Genomic DNA, 26124 nt, shown 5'->3' on the forward strand with positions numbered 1-26124 from the left:
CTTGGGGAGGGTTATTTTTCTAACTCTCACTATTTTCTAATAGTCCCAGCGACCCTCTACAAGGTCACATAGGTTTGGGGTCCATTCGTGGTTCGCATTCCACTTTTGGAGTATATGGTTTGTGTTGCCCCTATCCCTATGTTTCCCCATTGCATCCTATTGTAACTATACATTGTTTGCACTGTTTTCTAAGACTATACTGCATATTTTTGCTATTGTGTATATATATCTTGTGTATATTTCCTATCCTCTCACTGAGGGTACACTCTAAGATACTTTGGCATATTGTCATAAAAATAAAGTACCTTTATTTTTAGTATAACTGTGTATTGTGTTTTCTTATGATATTGTGCATATGACACTAAGTGGTACTGTAGTAGCTTCACACGTCTCCTAGTTCAGCCTAAGCTGCTCTGCTAAGCTACCATTATCTATCAGCCTAAGCTGCTAGACACCCTATACACTAATAAGGAATAACTGGGCCTGGTGCAAGGTGCAAGTACCCCTTGGTACTCACTACAAGCCAGTCCAGCCTCCTACATTCTTCAGGAATTAGACGTGTTTAAGGGTAAACCATTTAACCCTGTGTTAGCTAATGGGGCTTCTAATTTTCCCCAGCAAAATGACAATTTGGAAGTGTTGCTGGAAAGATATATAAAAACATATGCTTCATTCACAAATATATTGCTCCCTGCCATATGACTTTGTAGCCCTGCTTTAAAAGAGTCTGACACTGCCCTTTCAAGTATTCAGTGGCACCCCGAAGTGTCTCTCACGATTTGTGCACGCAAACAGTGCTGCGGTCCTGTGTGGACACTCTGCCTTTTATGTCTTGGGTACCATATATTAGGGACTTATAAGTAAGGCAGTGCTTGCCAATTGGGGGGTAGCCAAAGAAACATACTTTTGTATAGGGTTAATCACTGGCACTGTGGTATGGTAAGCAGGCCTCAGTGAACTTTTAAAGTAAAAAAACAAGCAGCATCAGTTCCAAAAAGTGGTGGTGAACATGCAAAAGGATGCATTTCCTTACATCTAGATTTTAGTAATCTGAAAAGGGTGGCATATAGCATTACAAATAATGAATCATATGTTTACTTAAAGCTGAAACTGAGAACACAGGGGCTTGGCAAGACAGGATGGAGTATTGTGACTTAATTATCATGTGATGATGTGTTTTTCTGTTCTCTCTTCTTCCTTTCACAGGCACTTGAATATCAGAATGGGGAGAAGACCAGCTCCAGGAAAAAAAAGAAAAGTACAGTGTTCACCTGAACCCGTAAGAGTCACACTTCCATCTTCTCCTGTCCATAATGTTTCAGCTTCAAGATCCAAAAATAATGCTGAGAGGAACCATCAGCTGGAGCCGCTATCTGGGAACCTTCCCAATGTGATCCTTTTATCTATGCTAGAGAAGTTGGATGCCAAATTGGATAACTTTCAGAATACCCTAGAGGATTTACCGTCTAGGGTCGCTGGGCTTATGGAGCAAATATGGATAGCACGGGATCAATATCACCTTGACAATGGTAGTGTGTCTTTGGAGGTGGTCAGTCCGGTGACGATTGGAGAATATTCTTTCAGTAGGTCCCCTCCGGTCCCTCTTTTAGTCAGGGCAAGGGAGCAGAACCAATACCTTCAACCTACACCCCCATACGGGTGTGAACCTCAGCAGAGCCAGCTCCTCAAACCCATGTCTCCGGATGGCCGTGAACCACAGCAGAACTGTACTGTCTCCAGGTGGCCTCCCGATATTCCAGTCATCCCAGGTGAGCCAAGCCTTGGTCTTCTGCCAGTGACTGATGATGAACAGGAATCACAGCAGGACCAGTACATACAACTAGTGATCCCAGATGTACACAAACCAGAGGAACACTTGAAGAAGGAACCATTGTATGCAGACAGTTGGGACCCACAACAGAACTTCTTCATTCAGCCATCAATTCACGAAGAGCATGGGCCACAGCAAAACAACTGCAGACAGCCAGTGCTCCCAGATGAGAAGGAACCTGATGAACAAGAGCTGTTGTGGTTTGATCGCGAGGGTCCACAGCAAAACCACTGCATACATCCAGCATTTCAAGAGGACCAGAGTCTACAGCACAACGCATCCCTGAAGCAGGTGCTTTCTGCACATGAACAACATCAGAGCTGCAAGACGAAGCCAATGCACCCTGAAAACCCCGATCAGGAGTATGACCTACAACAACCGTGCACTAATGCGCATGGCCTGTCTGTAGGCTCATCATTCTTGGCAGAGAATACTGCTGATAGGGGTGAAGCTATCACCACAGATCCATCAGAGAGAGGACATATGGAATCAGATGTATTGCTGTCCAAAGACATTCCAGGTATTTGTTTTGTAACAAGTGGGTACTAAACTGTGTAGTTCTAAAGGAATTTAACATAAAATTCTCCCAAGTGGATCTTTCCAGATTTTTAGTAACACCTGAAGTGGGCTGAATCTGAGTTGTGTGGAGTGGTATCTTTGGGGGGCCGTGATTTGGGTGAACCCTCACAATTTATGAATACACCTGAAGTGGTTCTGTACCTGGTATCTCCTCTATTTCCACAATGGAGCTGTTCCATACTCTTCAGAACTAGGCGGAGAATTGGGAGCATATGAAAAACAATGAGCATTCTGGTCTATGCATAATAGTCCACATTCTGGTCTCAGGAGCTCTGAGGAATTAGTGGCAGAATCTGGGATTTCACCCCAAGCACCTTCGTACTCCTCGTCCTTTAAGTGTTAGATGCAAGTGAGATGTTAATCACTGAGAGTAAAAGACAGCGTCCTTTTTTCTTGCTAGTGCATACTAAACATATTAAAGATGGCTCAGGAGGGGAGGGGAGGAAGACCGTGTGTAGAGGAGAAAGTGATGTGTAGGTCAGGCTTGGTCTGTAGTGATGGAATGGATAGGGCAAGGGCCATGGCATCTACAGTTTTTTCTTAAACATTGACTGTTTTACTTTACTTTGTAAGGACATGTGTGTAGAACTGGTGGACCTGCAGGTCAGAGAGGGCCGGTTTTGTACTGTTTCATGTAGAACAACATATCAGTTCAAGGGGGTTTGAAGATTAATTAGGGTCTGTGATGCTGTAGTCTGTAGGCTTATGCACACAGTATAAGGTGGTCTGAAGGTCCAGCTTGTTTAGTTGTATTGTAGTATACAGGCATTTGCTAACATTTATTATATCTGAAATGGGCACCATTATAATGCCCCTGCTGTGCCTGCAGGTATATATCCCTTTACATTTCTGTCACTTTTTCCCACCACTAAGTCCCCAATATCAGCAATACCAGTAACTCTGCTGCGGGGTGGTTGAAGGTAATGGTGATTTTTCTGAGATATGTGGAATTACTGGGGAAATATGACATCTGATTCCCCCGATTATTCTAGAGTAGGATAATTTCTGAAGAAATTGTTCGCTCTATGACCATGTCTGTGCGAACAATAGCTTTGCAAATTCACATGCATTTCTTAGAGTCGATTCATATTTTCGCCATCTTTAGATGGCTAATGTATCTTGGCGCCTGAGTAGACTATCCAATGTATATTACGTTGAATGCACTAAATGGTGCAGTACCCTGTGTTAGGATAATCCCAAAGCATAGTCCTCCACTTTTATATCTGCCACCAAACAACCTCAGATACACTCACTGACTACTCTGTTCATCCTCTCTGCTTGCCCATTACTCTGTGGGTGATAAAGACTAGTACATTTATGGCTGATAACAGTTCCACCAAAAAACAAAAAAACTCCATCTCCCTCAAGACAAATTGTATAACTTTTTCCAGTACCAATTCACCGAAAACCCACTTTGGCACATACAAACCTCACTTCCAACCACCTTGGCATGTAGTCCACAAGCACAATGGCAAATTTCTGATGCACATGAAGCATCTGAAACAGATCCAAAAAATCAGTGCAATTATCTTGGACTGGCTGCTGGCAACCAACCCAAGTGCTGTTAATTAGATACAAATCAAAAAGGACGCTCAGTGAGGTGCAACACATACATATCTGATGCATTATGAATTTAATATAACACTAGCACAAGCACATATATTGGCAATGATAGTTAAACAGTATATATTTATATATATATTTATACATAGAGTGTTTTTTATTCAATGATGGTTATAGTTAGAGGTAGATCATAAGCTGGCTACAATAAGTCATGATGCAGTGAATTGAAGTAATTCTGTCACTGAGACTAACAAAGGAGAATCCAGCCTTTCAACCTAGATACTGACCCCAATGGCCAAAATAGTCTCAGAATAATATATAAGCACTAAGTACACCACTAGCACAATAGTAGTGAAACACACAGAGGGTCATTATGAGTTTGATGGATTGAACATACTCTGCAAGAAAGTTTAGAGATCTTTGTAGCCTGACCTTATTGCAGCTGAACAGTACCAGATTGTCCGCGTAAAGTAGGTGTGTCAATGAGCATGGGGGGGTGAACGTTTCCGGCATCCAGAGCAGGTGTTAGGTCTGCCATAAATATATTGGACAGATGAGAGCGAGTATACAGCTTTGTTTCAGGCCAAGGGTTGTAGAGATTTTCCTTGAAAGCCTTGTGCCATCGCCCATCTTTATCCATACCCATGTGTCTAAGTATAGAGCAATTATTGCGTTGAGAAGCGGGGCCTGAAGGCCCCATTGCATAAGCTTGCTCCAGAGCAGATATCTGTTCACTCGATTAAAGGTGGCTTTGAAATCGATGAAGCCAAGATCTAGTTTCCTATGCCGCCCTTTACTCTGCTCTACCAGGAGGGAAGTTATTAAGATATTCGTCGTAGTATCCACTCCTTTCCTGAAGCCTGTTTGTTTGATGGGGATGATTTTATATTTTTGAGACCATGTTGTTAGTGCAGCAAGGAGCAGGTAGGCGTAGGTCTTTGCCTCAATGTTAATAAGGGCGATTAACCTGTAGTCCCCCGGATTGGCTCTATTGCCACCCTTGAAGATTGTATTGATTATAGAGCCTCGCCAGCTCTCAGGGATGCCTCCTCCTAAACTTGTTCCCTAAAAATTACTTGTGGAAGGCCATTTGGGCCCGGGGCTCCTTCCCAGTTGGCCTTAAGGAGTGCTCGGTAAGTCCTATCACACGACTGGGTGAGTTTGATCATCTCCCCGTTGTCCAGTGAGATGTTTTCTGTGTCGGGTGTCCATGCTGGCAGTTGCGGGGTGTTTCTCCTGGGGTTGTGCTTCCAGGCCTTTTCCGGGATGTTTGAGTTGTTAATTGAGTTTCCTCTCATATTTAGATTATTGATAATACTCCAGAATTCCCTGTGATTTTTCCCTTTAGCGGCATGTGTTATTTTTAGTCAAAAGGCGCTCGTGACTTTGTCCTTGTCTTTATGTATTTGTCTTTTGTGCGCTTTCTTTGAGTTCTTCAGTTGTTCCCAGAGTAGCAGGTTGCCTAGGCATGCCTTCAGAAGTCTTGCAAGCTTCCTTTGAGCTTTTTTGAGGAGTTGAGCTTGTTTTGAGAGGTGGGCCGGAGTGACTCGACAAGTTGGCTGTGATGGGTTGTGATGGGAATAATGGTCCAGTATTTTCACGGGGAAGTCCTTCCAGGCATCCATTATGTGTTCGTGGGTTTTAAGGTTCTCCAGCATCTTCAATTTTGCGGATAAAGATAAGGCTTCTATTGTGGCAGATGACCAGTGTAGTCTCTTCAAGCTCGTTGACTTTATTGGCCCCATTTGTGGTAGGGCAGGTTCGTGAACAGACAAGGAGGACCTTAGGGTCAGGATTTGATACGAATGGTCACTGGAAATGGTATATTTTATTTGAAATTGCTGTACTAATGGGATCAGGGGTAGCGTGACTAGGGTGTAGTCTAGAATAGACCGTGAATTAGGGCCGTGGAAGGTGTGGTTCGAGGGGGGGGTCACCAGTGAGCTTCTCGTTTAATACCCATAATTTGAGGTATTCCAGTTGTGAGAAAGTAGCCTCTTTCTAGCCTTGTTACCCCCACTTTTGGCCTGTTCGTGAGTATATGTCAGGGTTTTTTCACTGTCTCACTGGGATCCTGCTAGCCAGGGCCCAGTGCTCATAGTGAAGACCCTATGTTGTCAGTATGTTTGATATGTGTCACTGGGACCCTGCTAGCCAGGACCACAGTGCTCATAAGTTTGTGGCCTATATGTGTTCCCTGTGTGATGCCTAACTGTCTCACTGAGGCTCTGCTAACCAGAACCTCAGTGGTTATGCTCTCTCTGCTTTACAAATTTGTCACTAACAGGCTGGTGACTAAATTTACCAATTCACATTGGCATACTGGTACACCCATATAATTCCCTAGTATATGGTACTGAGGTACCCAGGGTATTGGGGTCCCAGGAGATCCCTATGGGCTGCAGCATTTCTTTTGCCACCCATAGGGAGCTCTGACAATTCTTACACAGGCCTGCCACTGTAGCCTGCATGAAATAACATCCACGTTATTTCACAGCCATTTACCAGTGCACTTAAGTAACTTATAAGTCACCTATATGTCTAACCTTCACCTGGTGAAGGTTGGGTGCAAAGTTACTTAGTGTGTGGGCACCCTGGCACTAGCCAAGTTGCCCCCACATCATTCAGGGCAAATTCCCCGGACTTTGTGAGAGCGTGGACACCAATACACGCGTGCACTGTACATAGGTCACTACCTATGTACAGCGTCACAATGGTAACTCCGAACATGGCCATTTAACATGTCTAAGATCATGGAATTGTCACCCCAATGCCATTCTGGCATTGGCGGGACAATTCTATGATCCCCAGGTCTCCAGCACAACACCTGGGTACTGCCAAACTGCCTTTCCGGGGTCTCCACTGCAGCTGCTGCTGCTGCCAACCCCTCAGACAGGTTTCTGCCCTCCTGGGGTCCAGGCAGCCCTGGCCAAGGAAGGCAGAACAAAGGACTTCCTCTGAGAGAGGGTGTAACACCCTCTCCCTTTGGAAATAGGTGTGAGGGCTGGGGGAGGAGTAGCCTCCCCCAGCCTCTGGAAATGCTTTGATTGGCACAGATGGTGCCCATCTCTGCATAAGCCAGTCTACACCGGTTCAGGGATCCCTCAGCCCTGCTCTGGCGCGAAACTGGACAAAGGAAAGGGGAGTGACCACTCCCCTGACCTGCACCTCCCAGGGGAGGTGCCCAGAGCTCCTCCAGTGTGTCCCAGACCTCTGCCATCTTGGAAACAGGGGTGTTTGTGGCACACTGGACTGCTCTGAGTGGCCAGTGCCAGCAGGTGACATCAGAGGCTCCTTCTGATAGGCTCTTACCTCTCTTGGTAGCCAATCCTCCTTCCTAGGTAGACAAACCTCCTTTTCTGGCTATTTAGGGTCTCTGCTTTGGGGAATTCTTCAGATAACGAATGCAAGAGCTCATCAGAGTTCCCCTGCATCTCCCTCTTCACCTTCTACCAAAGGATCGACCGCTGACTGCTCAAGACGCCTGCAAAACCGCAACAAAGTAGCAAGACGATTACTAGCAACCTTGTATCGCTTCATCCTGCCGGCTTTCTCGACTGTTGACAGGTGGTTCATGCTCTGGGGTAGCATGCCTCCTCCCTGCACCAGGAGCTCTGAAGAAATCTCCAGTGGGTCGACAGAATCTTCCCCCTGCAACCGCAGGCACCAAAAGACAGCATCACTGGTCCTCTGGGTCCCCCTCAGCATGACAAGCGTGGTCCCTGTAACTCAGCAACTCTGTCCAAGTGACTCCCACAGTCCAGTGACTCTTCAGTCCCAGTTTGGTGGAGGTAAGTCCTTGCCTCCCCACGCTAGACTGCATTGCTGGGTACCGCGTGATTTGCAGCTGCTCCGGCTCCTGTGCACTCTTCCAGGATTTCCTTTGTGCACAGCCAAGCCTGGGTCCCCAATACTCTAACCTGCAGTGCACAACCTTCTGAGTTGTCCTCCAGCGTCGTGGGACTCCCTTTTGTGACTTTGCGTGGTCTCCGGTTCACTCTTATTCCAAGTGCCTGTTCAGGTACTTCTGTGGGCGCTGCCTGCTTCTGTGAGGGCTCCCTGACTTGCTGGGCGCCCCCTCTATCTCCTCCTCCAAGTGGCGACATCCTGGTCCCTCCTGGGCCACAGCAGCACCCAAAAACCTCTACTGCGAACCTTGCAGCTAGCAAGGCTTGTTTGCGGTCTTTCTGCGTGGGAAAACCTCTGCAAGCTTCATCGCGACGTGGGACATCCGTCTTCCAACTGAGAAGTCACTAGCTCTCTTCTTTCTTGCAGAACTCCATGCTTCTTCCATCCGGTGGCAGCTTTCTTGCACCTTCAGCTGGCACTTCCTGGGCTCCTGCGCACTCTCAACACTCTTGCGACTATTGGACTTGGTCCCCTTGTCTAACAGGTACTCAGGTCCGGAAATCCACTGTTGTTGCATTGCTGGTGTTTGTTTTACCTGCAGAATCTCCCTATCACGACTTCTGTGCTCTCTGGGGGTAGTAGGTGCACTTTACACCTACATTTCAGGGTCTTGGGGTGGTCTTTTTTTCTATCCCTCGCTGTTTTCTTACAGCCCCAGCGACCCTCTACAAGCTCACATAGGTTTGGGGTCCATTCGTGGTTCGCATTCCACTTTTGGAGTATATGGTTTGTGTTGCCCCTATACCTATGTGCTCCTATTGCAATCGTAACTTTACACTGCTTGCATTACTTTTCTTGCTATTACCTGCATAATTTTGGTTTGTGTACATATATCTTGTGTATATAACTTATCCTCATACTGAGGGTACTCACTGAGATACTTTTTGGCATATTGTCATAAAAATAAAGTACCTTTATTTTAAGTACTACTGTGTATTGTGTTTTCGTATGACATTGTGCATATGACACCAGTGGTATAGTAGGAGCTTTACATGTCTCCTAGTTCAGCCTAAGCTGCTTTGCCATGGCTACCATCTATCAGCCTAAACTGCTAGAAACACCTCTTCTACACTAATAAGGGATAACAGTTTCTGTCACACCTAGTGGCATTGGCCTTGCCACACTGGCTGCTTGTCCCCTTACAATGGATAAGTACAGGTAGACAGTTTAAATAAATGGTGTTGAGGCCCAGGCCTACAGGGACACAGGTGCCAGTATCACTTTGGTGACTGAAAACCTAGTGCCTCCTGAACAACACATCATTGGACAACAGTACAAGATTATTGATGTCCATAACTCCACTAAGTTTCTTCCCTTAGCTATAGTTCAGCTTAGTTGGGGTGGAGTTACTGGTCCTAAGCAGGTGGTAGTGTCACCTAGCTTACCTGTAGACTGTCTCTTAGGTAATGACCTAGAGACCTCAGGTTGGGCTGAGGTAGAGTTTTATACCCATGCAGCCATGCTGGGTATCCCTGAGGAATTGCTCCCTCTAATTTCTACTGAAATGAAAAAGCAAAGGAGAGAAATAGGCCTGAAAACTCAGGATCCCTCTCCAACAACAGGTAAAAAGGGTATCAAAGTATCCCCTACCCACCCTGCCATTCAGGATAGCATTCCTGTGGTTGGAGAAACCTCTCCTGGGGTGGCACCTGTACCAAGGGAACCATCAGCTGGCACAGCTGTACTCCCTGAGGTAGCAATACCTCTCTGTGGGATCACTAATATTGGTGAGAAAAAGTCCACCATTGTAGTTAACATGGAGCATCCTTCCAACCCTCCCAGAGAAACTTTAGTGCAGCAACCCTGCACTACCTCAAAACACTTAGGACAGCACCCCTGCCCTAGTGTGGATCTCATACGACAGCATCCCTGCCCTGCTCCAAAACAGGAGAAACAGCATCCCTGTTCTCTGTTACTGCCATATGGACATCGTTTTTGCCCAGCTATGGCTTTACTGAGACAGAATCCCTGTTTGGCATTCTCATCACTAGAGATAGGTGCAGTGGACAATTCCCACTGTTCGAAACTAAAACTTACTGATAGGAACTCTGAAAATATATCTTCACATTGTTGGTTAGCTAAAAAACTTCAAACAGTGTGGTTTATATCCCCACAGGGAAGTAACCATATAGTGGATGATAAAGGGAGTAACCAGTCTATTGCAGAGCTACTCTCCACTTATCACCACTTAGACAATAAAGACTCAACTGGCCAAGGTTAGCCTTATTGTCCTTCAATTGGGGGGGGGGGTGTTAGAAAGTAGCCTCTTTTTAGCCTTGTTACCCCCACTTTTGGCCTGTTTGTGATTATATGTCAGGGTGTTTTCACTGTCTCACTGGGATCCCGCTAGCCAGGGCCCAGTGCTCATAGTGAAGACCCTATGTTGTCAGTATGTGTGTTATGTGTCACTGGAACCCTGCTAGCCAGGACCCCAGTGCTCATAAGTTTGTGGCCTATATGTGTTCCCTGTGTGATGCCTAACTGTCTCACTGAGGCTCTGCTAACCAGAACCTCAGTGGTTATGCTCTCGTTGCTTTCCAAATTTGTCACTAACAGGCTAGTGACTAACTTTACCAATTCACATTGGCATACTGTGTAGGAGGCTGGACTGGCTTGTAGTGGGTACCAAGGGGTACTTACACTTTTCACCAGGCCCAGGTATCCCTTATTAGTGTAGAGGGGTGTCTAGCAGCTTAGGCTGATAGAAAAGGTAGCTTAGCAGAGCAGCTTAGGCTGAACTAGGAGACGAGGGAAGCTCCTACAGTACCACTAGTGTCATATGCACAATATCATAAGAAAGCACAATACACAGATATACTAAAAATAAAGGTACTTTATTTTTATGACAATATGCCAAAGTATCTCAGTGAGTACCCTCAGTATGAGGATAGCAAATATACACAAGATATATGTACACAATACCAAAATATGAAGTAATAGCAATAGAAAACAGTGCAAACAATGTATAGTCACAATAGAATGCAATGGGGCACATAGGGATAGGGGCAACACAAACCATATACTCTAGAAGTGGAATGCGAACCACGAATGGACCCCAAACCTATGTGACCTTGTAGAGGGTCGCTGGGACTGTAAGAAAACAGTGAGGGTTAGAAAAATAGCCCACCCCAAGACCCTGAAAAGTGGGTGCAAAGTGCACCTAAGTTCCCCAAAGAGCACAGAAGTCGTGATACTTCTAGCTCTCTTCTTTCTTGCAGAACTCCAAGCTTCTTCCATCCGGTGGCAGCTTCCTTGCACCCTCAGCTGGCATTACACTGTTGCGACTATTGGACTTGGTCCCCTTGTCTAACAGGTACTCAAGTCCGGAAATCCACTGTTGTTGCATTGCTGGTGTTTGTTCTTCCTGCAGAATCCCCCATCACGACTTCTGTGCTCTCTGGGGGTAGTAGGTGCACTTTACACCTACCTTTCAGGGTCTTGGGGTGGGCTATTTTTCTAACCCTCACTGTTTTCTTACAGTCCCAGCGACCCTCTACAAGCTCACATAGGTTTGGGGTCCATTAGCGGTTCGCACTCCACTTTTGGAGTATATGGTTTGTGTTGCCCCTATACCTATGTGCTCCTATTGCAATCTACTGTAATTTTACACTGCTTGCATTACTTTTCTTGCTATTACCTGCATAATTTTGGTTTGTGTACATATATCTTGTGTATATAACTTATCCTCATACTGAGGGTACTCACTGAGATACTTTTGGCATATTGTCATAAAAATAAAGTACCTTTATTTTTAGTACTTCTGTGTATTGTGTTTTCGTATGACATTGTGCATATGACACCAGTGGTATAGTAGGAGCTTTACATGTCTCCTAGTTCAGCCTAAGCTGCTTTGCCATAGCTACCTTCTATCAGCCTAAGCTGCTAGAAACACCTCTTCTACACTAATAAGGGGTAACTGGACTTGGCACAAGGTGTAAGTACCTCTGGTACCCACTACAAGCCAGGCCAGCCTCCTACACCAGTGACGTCACCAAATGTGCTCCCTGTTGATCACGGTGAGTAAAGGTCAATGACACCTGTGTCGGGACGTTCCAGTAGGAATTGTCGGCGCTTAGTATTTCTTCTTCCTCTTCAGCCTTGAATAGATTTGAGTTGAAGTCTCCTCTCAAAATGATGTCCCAACCAGGGTAGGTCTGGAGGTGGTACATAATGATGGCTGTTAGGCTTTTTATTGCAGCTCGTTTGAGGGAAGAGCCGGGTGTACGGCATTAACCAATAACACCGGTGGCCTACTGTGGGAATTCCAGTTGCAGAGTTTGAGCACTTGGCAGTCTTTGTCTTCTTGTGGCAGCTCTTCTATGTCCATTTTCAGGGTTAGTGAGAGGTAGACTGCTAGACCCCCACTTGCTCTCCCATGCTGCTTGTGCTTAACTGCGTTTTTTTTAAAGGACGTGAAACCCAATAGCGGAAAGACCTGTTCTGACCAGGTTTCCTGGAGTGCAATTAAATCCATGTTGTGCCAAGCTTTTGGTGGCGAGCCTGTTTTCAACAATGATTGGGCACCTGCTATGTTCCAGGATTGCAGCCTTAGGTGCTCCTGGTCTGGACGTGCCCGTGATAGTTGTGATTCTCATGCGAGGCGGGGGCATTAAGGGCTCCCGGCAGCCACTTCCAGCTGGCTTTGGCGAGCGGAGTTTGGGTTTGACATTAAATGTGAATTTCAAGTGAGGCTGGCAATTGTTGAGACAGTCAGTGAAAAGTTTCAGTGTACCTTCTGTGCCTACCCGATCAAAAGGATGTCATCTATGTACCGTTTCCAACAGCATATATTGCTGAAGAAAGGATTACGGTCCGTACTGATCAACATACACTCCAGGTGGCCAGCATCCAAATCATGAGCTACTAGTTACCCTTAATAATGCATCTTTGTTTACCAATATTCCCCTAAAAGACAGTATTGAAGCCCTGAATAGGATCCTTGGCCAGTGGTACATCTTTCCCATCCACTCACACACACATCACGTTATTTGGGCGGTTGGCAACCCTTTGTCTGTCTTCACCACCACCATATTGACCACCTTCTTTCTAGTACTATTCCTGCATATTCTACCCAAAGTCCCTAACAAATTTCATTTAACACATTCTTCCCTTCTAGGAAGATACTGTTAGATGAATCTACATGAAATTTAGATTCACATCTGAAACAAAAATTATCCATTTTGAAAAATGTTCTCCTTGGAGGTGGTGGTTTTGCTTCAACTTTACCAGATGTTTCCTCAATTCCGTTGTTTAATTCTTTTTTTAATCTTATTTGCTGTTTCTTCGACTGCTTTTTCTAATGATAGATTTGTACATGTATTCTCTTATTATAGCTCCTTGTCACCAGTGTGTATCCAGTTTATAGCTGAGCATGTTACCTCTAGTATAATATGCTCTACTCTTAGTATAAAAATCATAATATTGGATTTTATGTAATTTGTGTAATTGAAACTATCCATGAAGTTGACAAAGCTCTTCAAAAGTTGCTGCAGTACTAGAAATCAAGATAGCTTCATTAGCATACAGTGAAGCTGGTACTGACTGGCAGCCTACCTTAAAAAGGTCGCGATCTACCGTTCAAAGAACCTTATTCAAATTATTGATATACAAAACCAGTAAAATAGGTCTTGATATACAGCCTTGCTTGACTTCCCTATTCAAGGCAAATTTTGAAGTACACTCACCTGAAGACCCATAATGAACAGTAGCAGTGAGATCAGAGTGAAGCTCACTAAGAAATCCCATAGTGGACCTGTCAACACCCATGGCCAGCATCATTTTCCACAGTTTGGATCTACTGACCCTATCAAAATCAGATGTTAGGTCCATGAAGCCTAGATGAAGTGTACCCACCTTAGAGATTTAAGCCTTGGTCCACTGTACCCTTTCCAGCCTGAAAACCATATTGTACCTCTGACAGAATCTGCTGCTTGTTAGCCCACTTGGTTAACCTACCTAACAGGTTTATCCCCATCACCTTTACAGTGGAAACAATCATAGAGATGGGGCCACAACACCGAGGGTCATTTTTGTCACCCTCAGGAACAATTACAGAATTTGACCATGAGGACGGAAGTTGTTGTCTAATGGCTAGATTGATATAAAGAGATAAAAAGGGTGTTTAGTGAAAAAGAGGGCTCCTACACAATGTAGTTGTCATGGAACACGTTTTTTTAGATCCAGCAAAATAGCGATTGAGAAAAGAGCACAGAAAGCCCTTCCTTCCTCATTAGCAACCAGCTCTAGCTGCCTCGTGGTCATCCCGCAACCGCATTCCAACCCCGACTTTCTTGGGAACCCTAAATACGTGTCATAACACGTAAACCCTAGAGCAGGGTACCCAAAGGTCAACATTTGATTTAAAAGCAATGGGTGGTCCAGCATCAGAGCTGGGGCTTTATTCTTTGGGAGATCAGTAATGGCATCCCTAACTTCTGCTGAATTGAGCACTAACAAAGACCAAAGAAAGGGACGTAGACTTATCCAGCTGCACATCTGTGCCGCCATCAGGGGCAGGGACATCCTAAATGGTAGCATAGCGCTTAAGCCATGACTATACAGAAATAACCTGAGAATAACACTCCTCGAAGAACAAGTTAAAAGAGGACAATTAATTATTTCCCAGCATTTCAAACATTCTTTGGAATTATATGAGCTCACCAAATCTTCTCAGACTTCTTGCATTAATATCAACTTCCTGCTCCTAATGGGAGAATGATAATCACAACAAGATTTGACTTTAGTTTTTTTCTCTGGGCTTCTCCTTCAAGGCTTCCATGGGCTTTTTGTGAGTTAGTGAAAAAGAATGGTCAAATCATCTAGGAGTTAGAAGACTAGTCCTACTGGTCATAATGATGGATTTCACCTCAGTGCAGATGGCAGTAATAGAGGTTGAAATCTACTGGTCTTCGTAAAAGCAAGTAGAAAAATCCTTGATAGATTTGACTGGGAATAGCTTTGTCCCAGCTAATTCCCCATCCCTGATCTTTAATAGAAACTGGCTCGCACAAATCGTGATTGAAGGGTACAGAATTATTTGCCCAGGTGAAAGTATTATTAAGGGATTATGGTCGCTTCAAGAGTCCCAAAACACCTCAAAGTTCAATAAAGAAAGAGCCAATCCCAAGGAAACAAAAATAAAATAAATTACAGAAAAATAGCTTCTCCTGAAGAAGGTGGGCCCACTCAGAGAAAGACTCATGAATGAGCTAGGATCTTCAAGCAAGACCAGGTTGAAGCTGCTAAAAATAGATTTTAAAAGTTCACCATCAGCAGAGAGACTAAAATGGTGCGCAACTGGGGGAGAGGAGACCACTTGCAAGCATCCTGAATGGGACCGGCCTCACACTGGTGAGTGTTAAAATCACCCAGAAGCACTGTGGAAAGTAATGCTTATCCAACAAATCTCTTAGCTTGAGTGCATTGTCATCCGGGATAGGGACGGGTTTGCGTTTATAAAACTAACAAGCAAAATATTTCCATAATACCGAAATGAGAAGCAAATAGCATGCAAATTCAGGGAACTAGTATCCATTTGCTTAGCATCGGAGGTCGGGCTTAGAGAAATAAAAACTAAGAGACCCTTTTTAGCTCTACCCGAGCCAAAACCTGTCACCTGGACTACAAAAACCTTGTAACCCTCCAGTAACAAACAGTTCGATGCCCCCCAAGTTTCATGTAAGAAAACCACTTTGTGCTTCCTCAGCAAAGAGACCCACCCAGCATTATTAGCATTTTCGGATACCCCAGCCTTATTCCAACTTAGAATAACCGGTTGACCTTAAGCAAACTTTTCGAGAATCCTGTCTCTGTGGTGACACTGTCGTCAGAGGGCGTGCCACGGGAAAGTCATTCATTGTCATTGAGCCAACTCAAAGGGCCAAACCTATTTTGGGTAGAAACGCCTTGAGTAAGGTCTCTAACTGCAGCTCCAGCATGAGTAAGTAAGGGTATTTGATGGCACATTTTAGGAGCACAGGATTTAATTGTAGGTCTATAAAAATAACACAAAGGGAGAGACTGCTTAGTGGCATGGGTCATACACAGATGTGAGAGCCCCATCAAAAAATGGCCAGCAATACTAGGATTATTAAAGTTCACAACAATACAGCCCAATCCATATTTTAGGTAGCCTGCCGAACCAGTTTACCTTTCGTGCCATAATAATAGAATTATACAAATGTAGATTTTTATTTCTTAACTGCCCCTCTAACCAATGAATAACTTTGTTTTATTTTAACTGTGGGAAACCTTTGACTGGAGCTAATCAACTAGATGAGCTTGGATGGTATGCTGATCACCTGTTTCTGATGATGTTAAGTCCCGGGACCGTACTGTTGAAATAATACCAGACGACAGAACCCCTAACGCAGGCGGTGGTAATGTCTCAGCTCGATCGACAAAGCAAACTTTCCCTTAGCCAACCAATCATTACAAGCTGGAAAATTGGATGGTAGTGCCTTTTGCAGTTCATGAAAGTGATTTACATGCATGTCACCCACAAATTCCGGTGACACCACAACATTGCTATGTGCTCCGACTTTTGCAACTTTCTTGCTTTTCCGAAGAGGCTGAGGGGTGGTGATGGTAGAACAGAACCCTCTGCAGGTGGCTGAAGGCCTCAACCAAATGTACATTGCCCGCTGTGGGTGAACTGGAGACCTCACCTGTGGAAGGAACACCCCCTGCAGGTGAAGGCCTACAGCCAGTGATGCGATTGTTATGTATGGCAGCAGATGCGCCTAGACCTTCTTCTACTGAGATGATTTCGTTGGTTATTGCGTCAACAGCAGAAGTCCAAAACTGTTAGAATACTGGAACCCCTGCACTGTTGTTTTCGGTCACAAGGTGCGGGAGGTTGTTTAGGTTTTCCCTTGACACCAGCTAGTGCTGAAAACACATAGAGACTACGGAACTGCCCAGTTGTATCTGGAGTTAATTGTGAGCAACAAAGGCAAACGGTGGAGTCGGTAATAAAAAGACAGTGAATGTTAGAGGGGTGGCTCAGCCCAGCCTCCACTGGGCTCTGACGGGCGTGGACGGCCTGTCCTTGTCCCAGGCTTCGGCTGCGTGCCTCCAACGCTGCAGGACAGTGAAAAGCGCTGTTTATAGCTCAGGCTCTTCTTGTCTTAGTCATCTGGGGCAGCGCTTAGGATCCTGGGATAGGTAGTCCCTGATGCTGGCGTTGGTCTGTGTGATCTCATGAGTGAATGTTAGGTTCAGATCATGTTTAGTCAGTCTCTGGGTGACGCTTTCAGCTATTTCCTACGTTCTTCCCACATTATTTTGTGATGTCCAGACCACCTGCTTCTCTCATCAGCCCTTGAATAAAGTGCCATTGCTGTTCCTGAGGATTGCCTGTAATACGTACTTTTAAATATGAAAATATTGTTGTGTAGGCAAAAGTCTAAACATCAGTGTATATTCATTTTGAGATATTGTTCTATTCCAAAACAAGTGTTTGCATGCGCTTAAACCTTACGTGTGCTATTTACGTACATTTAGTGAAATCACATCCTAGATAATTATCAAATTATTGTTTGTTGTAACTGTTGAGTCGCAACAGTGCAAAACACTATAAGTCCGAATTTTCTACTCCATCCTTATACAGTGCTTGGAAAGAGATTTTATCCCAAATCCCCACCTTATCGGAGGACTTTATGATAATGCTGTTGTCATTGCGTAATGTGTTAAAGATATCCAGGTTGTCATGAGGCAGTGAGGAGTTATATGTGGGTTTCCTTTTGAAGCCACATAGGATCCCCTAATCTATCTGTACCCCCCGTTCTAGCATGGCTTCCCACTCTTCTGTTGCACATATATTTCCATTATCCTGCCCCAATGATGTTTTAAAGTATCAGTGTCACTTGAATACATTACTGTTTTGGGCTCCGCTAGTCTCCTGTTCATTGGCTTAGGCCTGATTTGATGTGCCTTAACCAGCTTTAGGTCTCTTAGAAACAGAAATAGGTAAATTCTACATGGACTGTAATCAAAGTGCCTACTGGGGCAGGAATATAAGCCAAGGTTCAGGAGATCTTGTTCATACATTGTCAGATTGATAATAGAGAGTTTATTCCCACCTATGGTCATGCCTTGACTTGCTCATCACCTTTATCTTCCTGTGAGACGAGTTGTCTTTTTGTCTTCCAGCTGCTCCTTCTTCTCTTCCTCTGTTGGTGCCACTTTTGTTGTGCCTTCCCTCTTTTATGACTTTCCACTGTCCACCCCAGTCTGAGTACCTGTACTCGGCTAATGAAAGTTGCAGTTAGGGTTTCTTCTTCTAGGGGAGTACCAGCAGAATCTCCTGAGTCCGAGTGACCTTCTGAGCTGGACTCCACTGTCAGAAGCTCCTGTTGTCTTTGTGTCAAAGTCATTTTTTACCTCTCTCCTTACTTCATCGTATTGTGTTGCAAAGGTTAAGACTCTTCCCAGTCTGTACTCTTGCTTTTCCGGTTAAAAATGGCTTCTTTTTTTAGCCTTTCCCTTTTCCTCCTGTTTTGTCAGTCTAGCTGTCATCCCTTTTATGAAGTTAATCACTGGTTCGTCATTCTCATTCCCTTAAGACCAGCTCTTATTTTCAAACACAACAAATGCGTTGGAGAACTCCAATAGACTGCAGACTTACAAGTGTAACAAAGAAAACAACATGTTAGCAGGCCTTTTCCATCTATGGACAAATGATCAGGAACAAAATCCTCATATCCATCAGGACCGTCCCAGGGCTGGTCCAGTTAAGGGCAGAGTTGAGGACTCACCTCTTTAAACAAACTCTGTGCTTGTCTTTGTCCCTGTACAGTGCTCTGCAGCCTTTAGGATAGGCTTGCACCATAGAAATCATATACACATATACATAAAGAAGCTGGCCCCGCCTACACTTACGTTTGAGTACATTTGACAAAACTCTAGTTAAAACATTCGTGGAAGGGTTGAGGAGGGTTATTGCCACCTAGAGGACTCTGGCTCCCAGTTGAGATTTTAATGCATTCAGAATGTGATGGTGGTGGCGTGGTGTGTAAAATAACGACTAATTACCAAAGAGATTAATTCAAGCATTCCATCCATCACTTTATGTAAACTTTAATATGTCACACTAAGTGGGAAGGGTGTCCTCAGATGTGGGTAAGGAGTACACTGTGTCACTGGAACCAAGCTATACCCAGCCGATGAGCCCTTAACAAGGGTGAAAACAGCCTTGGATTACATGTGTTCGGTTCAGGGAAGACCTGGCTTGACAGTTCTGGCTGGACTGTTCCCATTGGAGCAAGGTCAAGACCAATTTGCATATAGCTTGGTTCAAACTGAGGTGGTATGGTGTGCGAAAGTAACGAAGGACTGGGATGTCCCCCCAAGTAATTACCAAGGGCTGAGATTAACTCAAGCAATTAATCCATCACTTTTTGCTCACCTTGGCACTAGGTTTGACACTCGGGCAGAGACCCCCAAAATAAACCACAGGCTCGTTCCACAGGCAGAAAAGGTGCCAAATGGATTTACTAAGCAACATACCTATAGTAGATAGTTGTAAAGCAGCAACATGAGGTTCTGTGCATTCACTCATAAAGTAATTCTGGGTGGGAATCTATGCAAGGAAAGAAACCCAAATGTGCCTAATTGTTCTGAAACCATCAGTCACACAAATACCTCTTTTTCCCTCCTCCCCAAATGTAAAGATTTTTCTAAGTTGTTGCACACCATGGTGCCACACCATGGTGCAAAGGGAAAATATTACTTGTAATGTTGTCGGGTCACATGTGCGCCACCTACTTGCTGTGTGGGTGGAAAGTATATAGGTTACTCATTTTCACTAAGCAGTTTATTTTCTATATTGCACATGTAAACAGATGTCTGTTTATGGAGAAAACATACAATAATTTAAGTTGGAGTCTGCATGCTGAAGCATTCTGCATTTCAGCTATAGGATCACGGTCGTCCTCCAAATCGAAACTCAATGGTTGAACTAAACATGTTTTTTCAGAGCCCAGAATGTGATGGCAGGATAGTGCACCACATGCGATCTGCAGTACGACAAGCAGCAAACGATTGGTTACAGGTAGTAAGTTTCCCCTTCTTTCCTAGATATTAGTCCACCTTTCACGTATTATAGCAGTGTATTTGTTTCAAGAAATATTTCCTGTGTGTAACTTTCAGTGTTGTTTTCACTCCACAGCACCGCAGTCTCGGAGAGAAAGTCTGAATGGTAACGAGATACAGCACGCTTCTGCTGGAAGGAAGAATTTTGCTCACAAAATGAATGAAAAGAAACACCAAAGGTTACACAAGAGTGAGAGTTTTAACAATGTTGCACTTCTAGGGCCCAAAAGAAAACAGAGCGGCCTAGGAGCGTATCCATGTGCTGAGTGTACGAAGACATTTACTGGAAAGACGCATCTTTTACTGCACGAAAAAACACACACAGGACTAAGACAGTGTCCCTACCCTGAGCAGGAAACCAGGTCTGCTGACGAGGCAACTCTTATACACCATGAAATAACTCACAAAGGAGTGAGGCCCTTTCACTGCTATATCTGTGAGAAAAGCTTTACTCAGAAGGGAAATCTTAAAATACATCACAGAACACATACAGGAGAGAAGCCTTATCAGTGCAGTCTGTGTTTTAAAAGGTTTGCTCATGAGAGAAGCCTTGTATACCATCACACTATACACACAAGGGTGACGCCTTATCATTGCCCTGTGTGTGGCAAGGGCTTTGACCGCAAGGAACGCCTTGCAGGGCATCAAAGAACACACCCAGGAGAGAAGCCTTATCAGTGCAGTGTGTGTGCAAAGAGGTTTAATCATAAGAGAACCCTTGCACACCATCAAATCACACACAGAAGGCCTTTTCACTGCAGTGTGTGTCGCAAGAGCTTTTATTGTAAAGAACGACTTTTAGGACATCAGAGAATACACACAGGAAAACGCTATGTTGCTGCACAGGGTATGAAAAAAGGTTTAAAAAAAAGGCGGCTCCTCAGCAACATCAAGTAACACATAAAAGACAGAAGCCTTTCCAAAGCACTGCCAAAACAGCATCATTTAAAAAAAGAAAGCTGATCTTTTACGTTATCTAAGAATGTATAGATGAAATTAGGCCATCTACAGCATCTAAGGATCCATCAGGGCTGAGGTTCTCACTTTCTCAGAGTGGAGACTGTGCAGTCCCTCCAATGTGCGGCAATCAAGTGTGTAGATAGTACTGTCACTGTGTTTTTAGAGTAGTCCAAGTGTTACAAGTACAGTTTGCACCATTGATGTTTCCGAAGACAACTTATGGAGTTTAATAGAGTAATTGTTTTGGAAGCACATTTGTCGCTTGGACTTTTGTATTCACTGAGCTTATTTGGATTAATATAGACGGATTACTCTGGGCCCTATGCCATCAGTGAGTGCACAAGGCTTTCCTTCAAACCTTTACGTTGAAGCAATTGTTCTAGTGTATGGAGTCATGAAGCATACTGGTGAAGGTTGTCTCCTCTCCCATTCCCCCTCTGCCACCCCACAAAAAAGATCCAGCCACATTCATCTGTGGCCTTGAAGCATGGAACCTACAGATACCCGGTATTAGGCCTTGCGTGAGGCTGCTCTGGAGTCACGCAGACACCAGTGTCCAACTCACCACCCACAGCTGGGCATGTGTGGGGAGGGTGCTGTTGCTTGTAGCAAGACCTGGATCTGAAGCTGTAGTGGATCCTATTAGTTTTTATCGGGAATCAGGAGTTCAGTTTAGCCTTTAGGCTTGCAGGTCTGTGCCCCATCACCTAGTGACTTTTAACCTACGTGGGCTGCTCTGTTTTAGCACCTTTATTTAATTATTTCTTCAAACATGGCTGCCATGTTTATAGTTAGGACGATGTTTATATTACACATTATCAGTGCTACTTCGTAAAGACGTCCTTATCAGTGTCAGAAGAAGTTACGTAGGTATTCACATTAGGTACCTTCCTACTTATGTGCGACAGTCACCAGAATGTGCTTTTCAAGGAATTGTTTATAGAATTGCCATCCAAGTATTTCTTCTTATCTGTTGTTTGAGAACACACCTGCGTCAGGGGTCCCACCAGATCTGTATACATACATCTCACACAGACAAGGCCATCAGAGGTATTCCTACCGATGCCATCAACGCTATCTATGCTACACGTTGCTTTGATGCAGACCCAGCCTTCGTGTCCTCACGGAGTCTGATCTAGAAACCTCATTCCAAGGTAATGAGGGTTGGGGGCGCTTTCCATGGACATGGCAGTGGCAGTTTAGGTTTATCATACCTAGCTCTCTTCTAGGTTAGGGGTTAGGTTTTCCATGCTAGGGTACTAGGCCTATTTCACAACTATTCATACTTCATGTAATTGCAAGATGGTGGGGATTTTGTGTTCATGACTCTCGTTTTTACCATTCTGTTCCTTGCATTTTTCATTATCCTAATTATTGCATCTCATGCACTCTATAGCAGTTCGCAGTATTGTTGAAATAAAACCTATTGTAAACTTCACTGCATCTCCTTCATTGCCTGTGTGTGAATGAGACTTATTGCTCATATCAGAAAACGGTAATCTCCGTTTAACCACAACCTCCCTGAGATGTCGTCTTATTGAGTCCAAGCGTAAAGGTTGGTGCAAATCACCTTTTACTGTCATGTGTTTGGTGAGGTAATGCTTGTGAGCTGGGAGGGTTGGGACGACAGTTGTGACTTGTTGTAGGATAGGCATGGTCGCCTACAAACAAAAAAGTGCTGTCAACCTTAAACCAGCAGTCTTGCCTAGAGCAAGAGTCAAACTACGACACAGCAAAGTCAAAGAAAAAGGATGTAAGAGTAACAGGAAAAACATGTAAAATGTGGCCACTGGAATGAGTCATAAGGCAGCAGCCCCATAAGTGAAACAAAAGAAACAAATAACGGGGGAAGAGCACATGCTTCTTGTGTGTAGGACAGAGGCCATAGCCTAGGACATTTCACCAGTTTCCTTGTCTGGCCAGTCACTGGTGTCACTCAGTCCACCCAACAATAGAGAACTAGGTGAACAGTAAACCACAAAGCCCCTTTATTTCCTTTAGGGTGCCATTCTGATTTTCTGAAATACATGAAGTAGTTGTCCACAAAACCATGCTTGGTGCCCTTGATAGCCCAACAGGAGTTCTAAGTTGCAATAAGATTCATAATTAGTAGGTAAAGCAGCGCTCTGTATGTACAAACATTTTCTGTGTTTGGGTCTACAGGACTGAAGTGTAGACATGAGTGACACATATAGGCCCTCATTCTGACCCTGGCGGTCGGTGATAAAGCGGCGGCCAAGCCGCCAACAGGCCGGCGGTCTAAAATATGCAATTCTGACCCTGGCGGGAACCGCCAACACAGCCCGCCAACTTAACACTCCGACCGCCACAGCGGTACAAACAAACAGCGCGGCGGTTCCCGCCAACAGCCCGGCGGCAGACAATGTACCGCCCACCCTATTACGACCCACCAATCTGCCACCTTTTCCGGGGCGGGAGCACCGCCGATAAGAACACGGCGGAAACAGACTACGAACGGGAAAACGCTCACCTCTACGCACTCCACACGAGATTCCGGCAGTATGGAGCCAGAGTTGCAGGTCATCCCCGCACTCCTATTCCTGCTCATATACCAGGAGCACGCCCGGCGGCGCGGAAGACATCGGTGAGTACTGCACCTACGACACAGGGGAGGGAAAAGATTACCGGCACACACCCACCCACCCACACCCACTACAACACACACATCAATGCATTCCCACAGATCACTGTCACAACCCACAAACCACCCCCCTCCGAAATAATGCAAAGACCAAAAGAAGAGATCATAAACGGGCAGATATATTGAAATATGGACACCAGTAATCCCAATAAATAAATAAACTATGTACAAAATATATACAGCTACTAAATGTAGTCCAACCACTGTCCGTGGATCACAGGGGTCCTGTGCAAAGGGGCAAGGCCCAGTCCCACGACAAGAACTCCACGGAGAGAACACTGCAGGGGCATCAGAAAGAAAATAGGACAGGCACCTCAGGGGGAAGGGAAGGGGGGGCACCTCAGCCACTTGAGTACACGACGCCAGATCCACGAGGGGACTCCATGACCACTGGCCCATCCTGGGGAGAGCAAAGCCACAGTCCAAACAGTCCATACAGTGGGTGGCCTGCCCACTGGGCCATCCTGGGGAGAGCAAAGCCACAGTCCAAACAGTCCATACAGTGGGTGGCCTGCCCACTGGGCCACCCTGGGGAGAGCAAAGCCACAGTCCAAACAGTCCATACAGTGGGTGGCCTGCCCACTGGGCCATCCTGGGGAGAGCAAAGCCACAGTCCATACAGTCCATACAGTGGGTGGCCTGCCCACTGGGCCATCCTGGGGAGAGCAAAGCCACAGTCCATACAGTCCATACAGTGGGACTGGGCCATCCTGGGGAGAGCAAAGCCACAGTCCATAACAGACCCCACTGCCACTGGAGGAGGCAAGTTGGCCAGAGGACATCCTGCAGCCCTGCCCGAGATAGATCCTGCCCTGCCACGTCTGCCAAAGGGCCAGCGGTTCTTGCCCTGAAGGGCCCAGTTCAGCGGTTCTTGAGACGGCGGGGCCCAGTTCAGCGCTCCTTGCCTTGAAGGGCCCAGTTCAGCGCTCCTTGCCTTGTAGGGCCCAGTTCAGCGGTCCTTGCCCTGAAGGGCCCAGTTCAGCGGTTCTTGAGACGGCGGGGCCCAGTTCAGCGCTCCTTGCCTTGAAGGGCCCAGTTCAGCGGTTCTTGCCCTGAAGGGCCCAGTTCAGCGGTTCTTGAGACGGCGGGGCCCAGTTCAGCGGTTCTTGCCCTGAAGGGCCCAGTTCAGCGGTTCTTGAGACGGCGGGGCCCAGTTCAGCGGTTCTTGAGACGGCGGGGCCCAGTTCAGCGGTTCTTGCCCTGAAGGGCCCAGTTCAGCGGTTCTTGAGACGGCGGGGCCCAGTTCAGCGGTGCGTGAGACGGCGGGGCCCAGTTCAGCGGTTCTTGAGACGGCGGGGCCCAGTTCAGCGGTTCTTGCCCTGAAGGGCCCAGTTCAGCGGTTCTTGAGACGGCGGGGCCCAGTTCAGCGGTTCTTGAGACGGCGGGGCCCAGTTCAGCGGTTCTTGCCCTGAAGGGCCCAGTTCAGCGGTTCTTGAGACGGCGGGGCCCAGTTCAGCGGTGCGTGAGACGGCGGGGCCCAGTTCAGCGGTTCTTGAGACGGCAGGGCCCAGCGGAGCGGTGCGTGAGACGGCGGGGCCCAGTTCAGCGGTTCTTGAGACGGCGGACGGTCTATGGCCAACTGCTAATTGCCTGGTGGTGCCCTCCTGGGCAGCGGGGATGGTGCTCCTTCACTGCCCACCTGGGCTGTGGGTGGTGGGGCCCTCATGGCCAGCTGGGCTGGGTCCTCCCTGGGCAGCGGCTATGGGGGTGGTGGGCTCTCCCGGGGCAGCTGTGCCGGTTCCTCCCGGGGCAGCGGCTATGGGGGTTGTGGGCTCCTCCTGGGCAGCAGGCCTGCTGCCTGACCTCTCCGACTTGCTGCCCTTGCCCTCCTTAGTCGTGGGCCTGTGGCCCTTTCCTCCCTTTGGAGCTGTGGCTGGTGACTGTCTCTGGGTGGTGTCCGGGGGGGATGTAGAAGGCGGGCTCCTGCGGCGACCCTTCCGCCTTCTGCTCCTCTTCCCAGGGGGTGGGCTGGCTGTCCCCTTGCTGATGGGCGAAGATCCAGACATGCGGGCTGGCGGGCTCCAATACCCCTGCACCCTTGTCAAGGGGGCTGCAGGGCTGGTGGTGGCTGAGGTGCTCTTCTTACCCCGACGAGAAAGAGGGGGGGGCTCAGGGTCAGGAAAGAAGTTAGTAGTGGCGAGGAAGAGCTTCTTGGGACAATGGAGAGTGGTAGGTACAGTGGGAATGGGAGTGGAGGGAGAGGATGTGGTTGTAGGTGAGTCACGTTTGCTGTCTTTGGGTGCAGGTGCAGGAGGGATAGGCTGTCGTGAGGTGGATGGCTGTTGGGTGGGTGGGTGGCTGCGTTTGTGTGGTGTGGAAGAGGGGGTGACAGACACAGTGGGAGAGGACACAGGGGACGTGTAAATGGCAGTGGGGGTGGTGACTGCACGTGTGCGGACTGGAGTGGAGGGTGTGCTGGTGATGGAAACACTGGCTGATGGTGAGGTGAATGGAGGTGTGAGTGTAGACGTCACAGGGAGGGAGGAGGGAGACGAGGAGGTGGGGGTCACAGAGGTGGTAGTGACTG

At 46.3% G+C, this 26124-nt stretch overlaps 1 protein-coding gene across 1 annotated transcript in view; it reads left to right on the forward strand.

The window, feature by feature from the left end:
- Positions 1-22373, forward strand: part of LOC138287243 (zinc finger protein interacting with ribonucleoprotein K-like) — a 49490-nt gene extending 27117 nt beyond the window's left edge. The window contains exons 2-3 of the mRNA XM_069227605.1: positions 1207-2351; positions 20052-22373. Of these exons, the coding sequence (XP_069083706.1) occupies positions 1223-2351; positions 20052-20872 (1950 nt within the window). The 5' untranslated portion in view covers positions 1207-1222 and the 3' untranslated portion in view covers positions 20873-22373. The remainder of the gene's footprint in view (positions 1-1206; positions 2352-20051) is intronic.
- Positions 22374-26124: the final 3751 nt, after the last annotated feature.

The sequence above is a fragment of the Pleurodeles waltl genome, chromosome 4_1 (genome assembly GCF_031143425.1).
Source record: "Pleurodeles waltl isolate 20211129_DDA chromosome 4_1, aPleWal1.hap1.20221129, whole genome shotgun sequence".
Lineage (NCBI taxonomy): Eukaryota > Metazoa > Chordata > Amphibia > Caudata > Salamandridae > Pleurodeles > Pleurodeles waltl.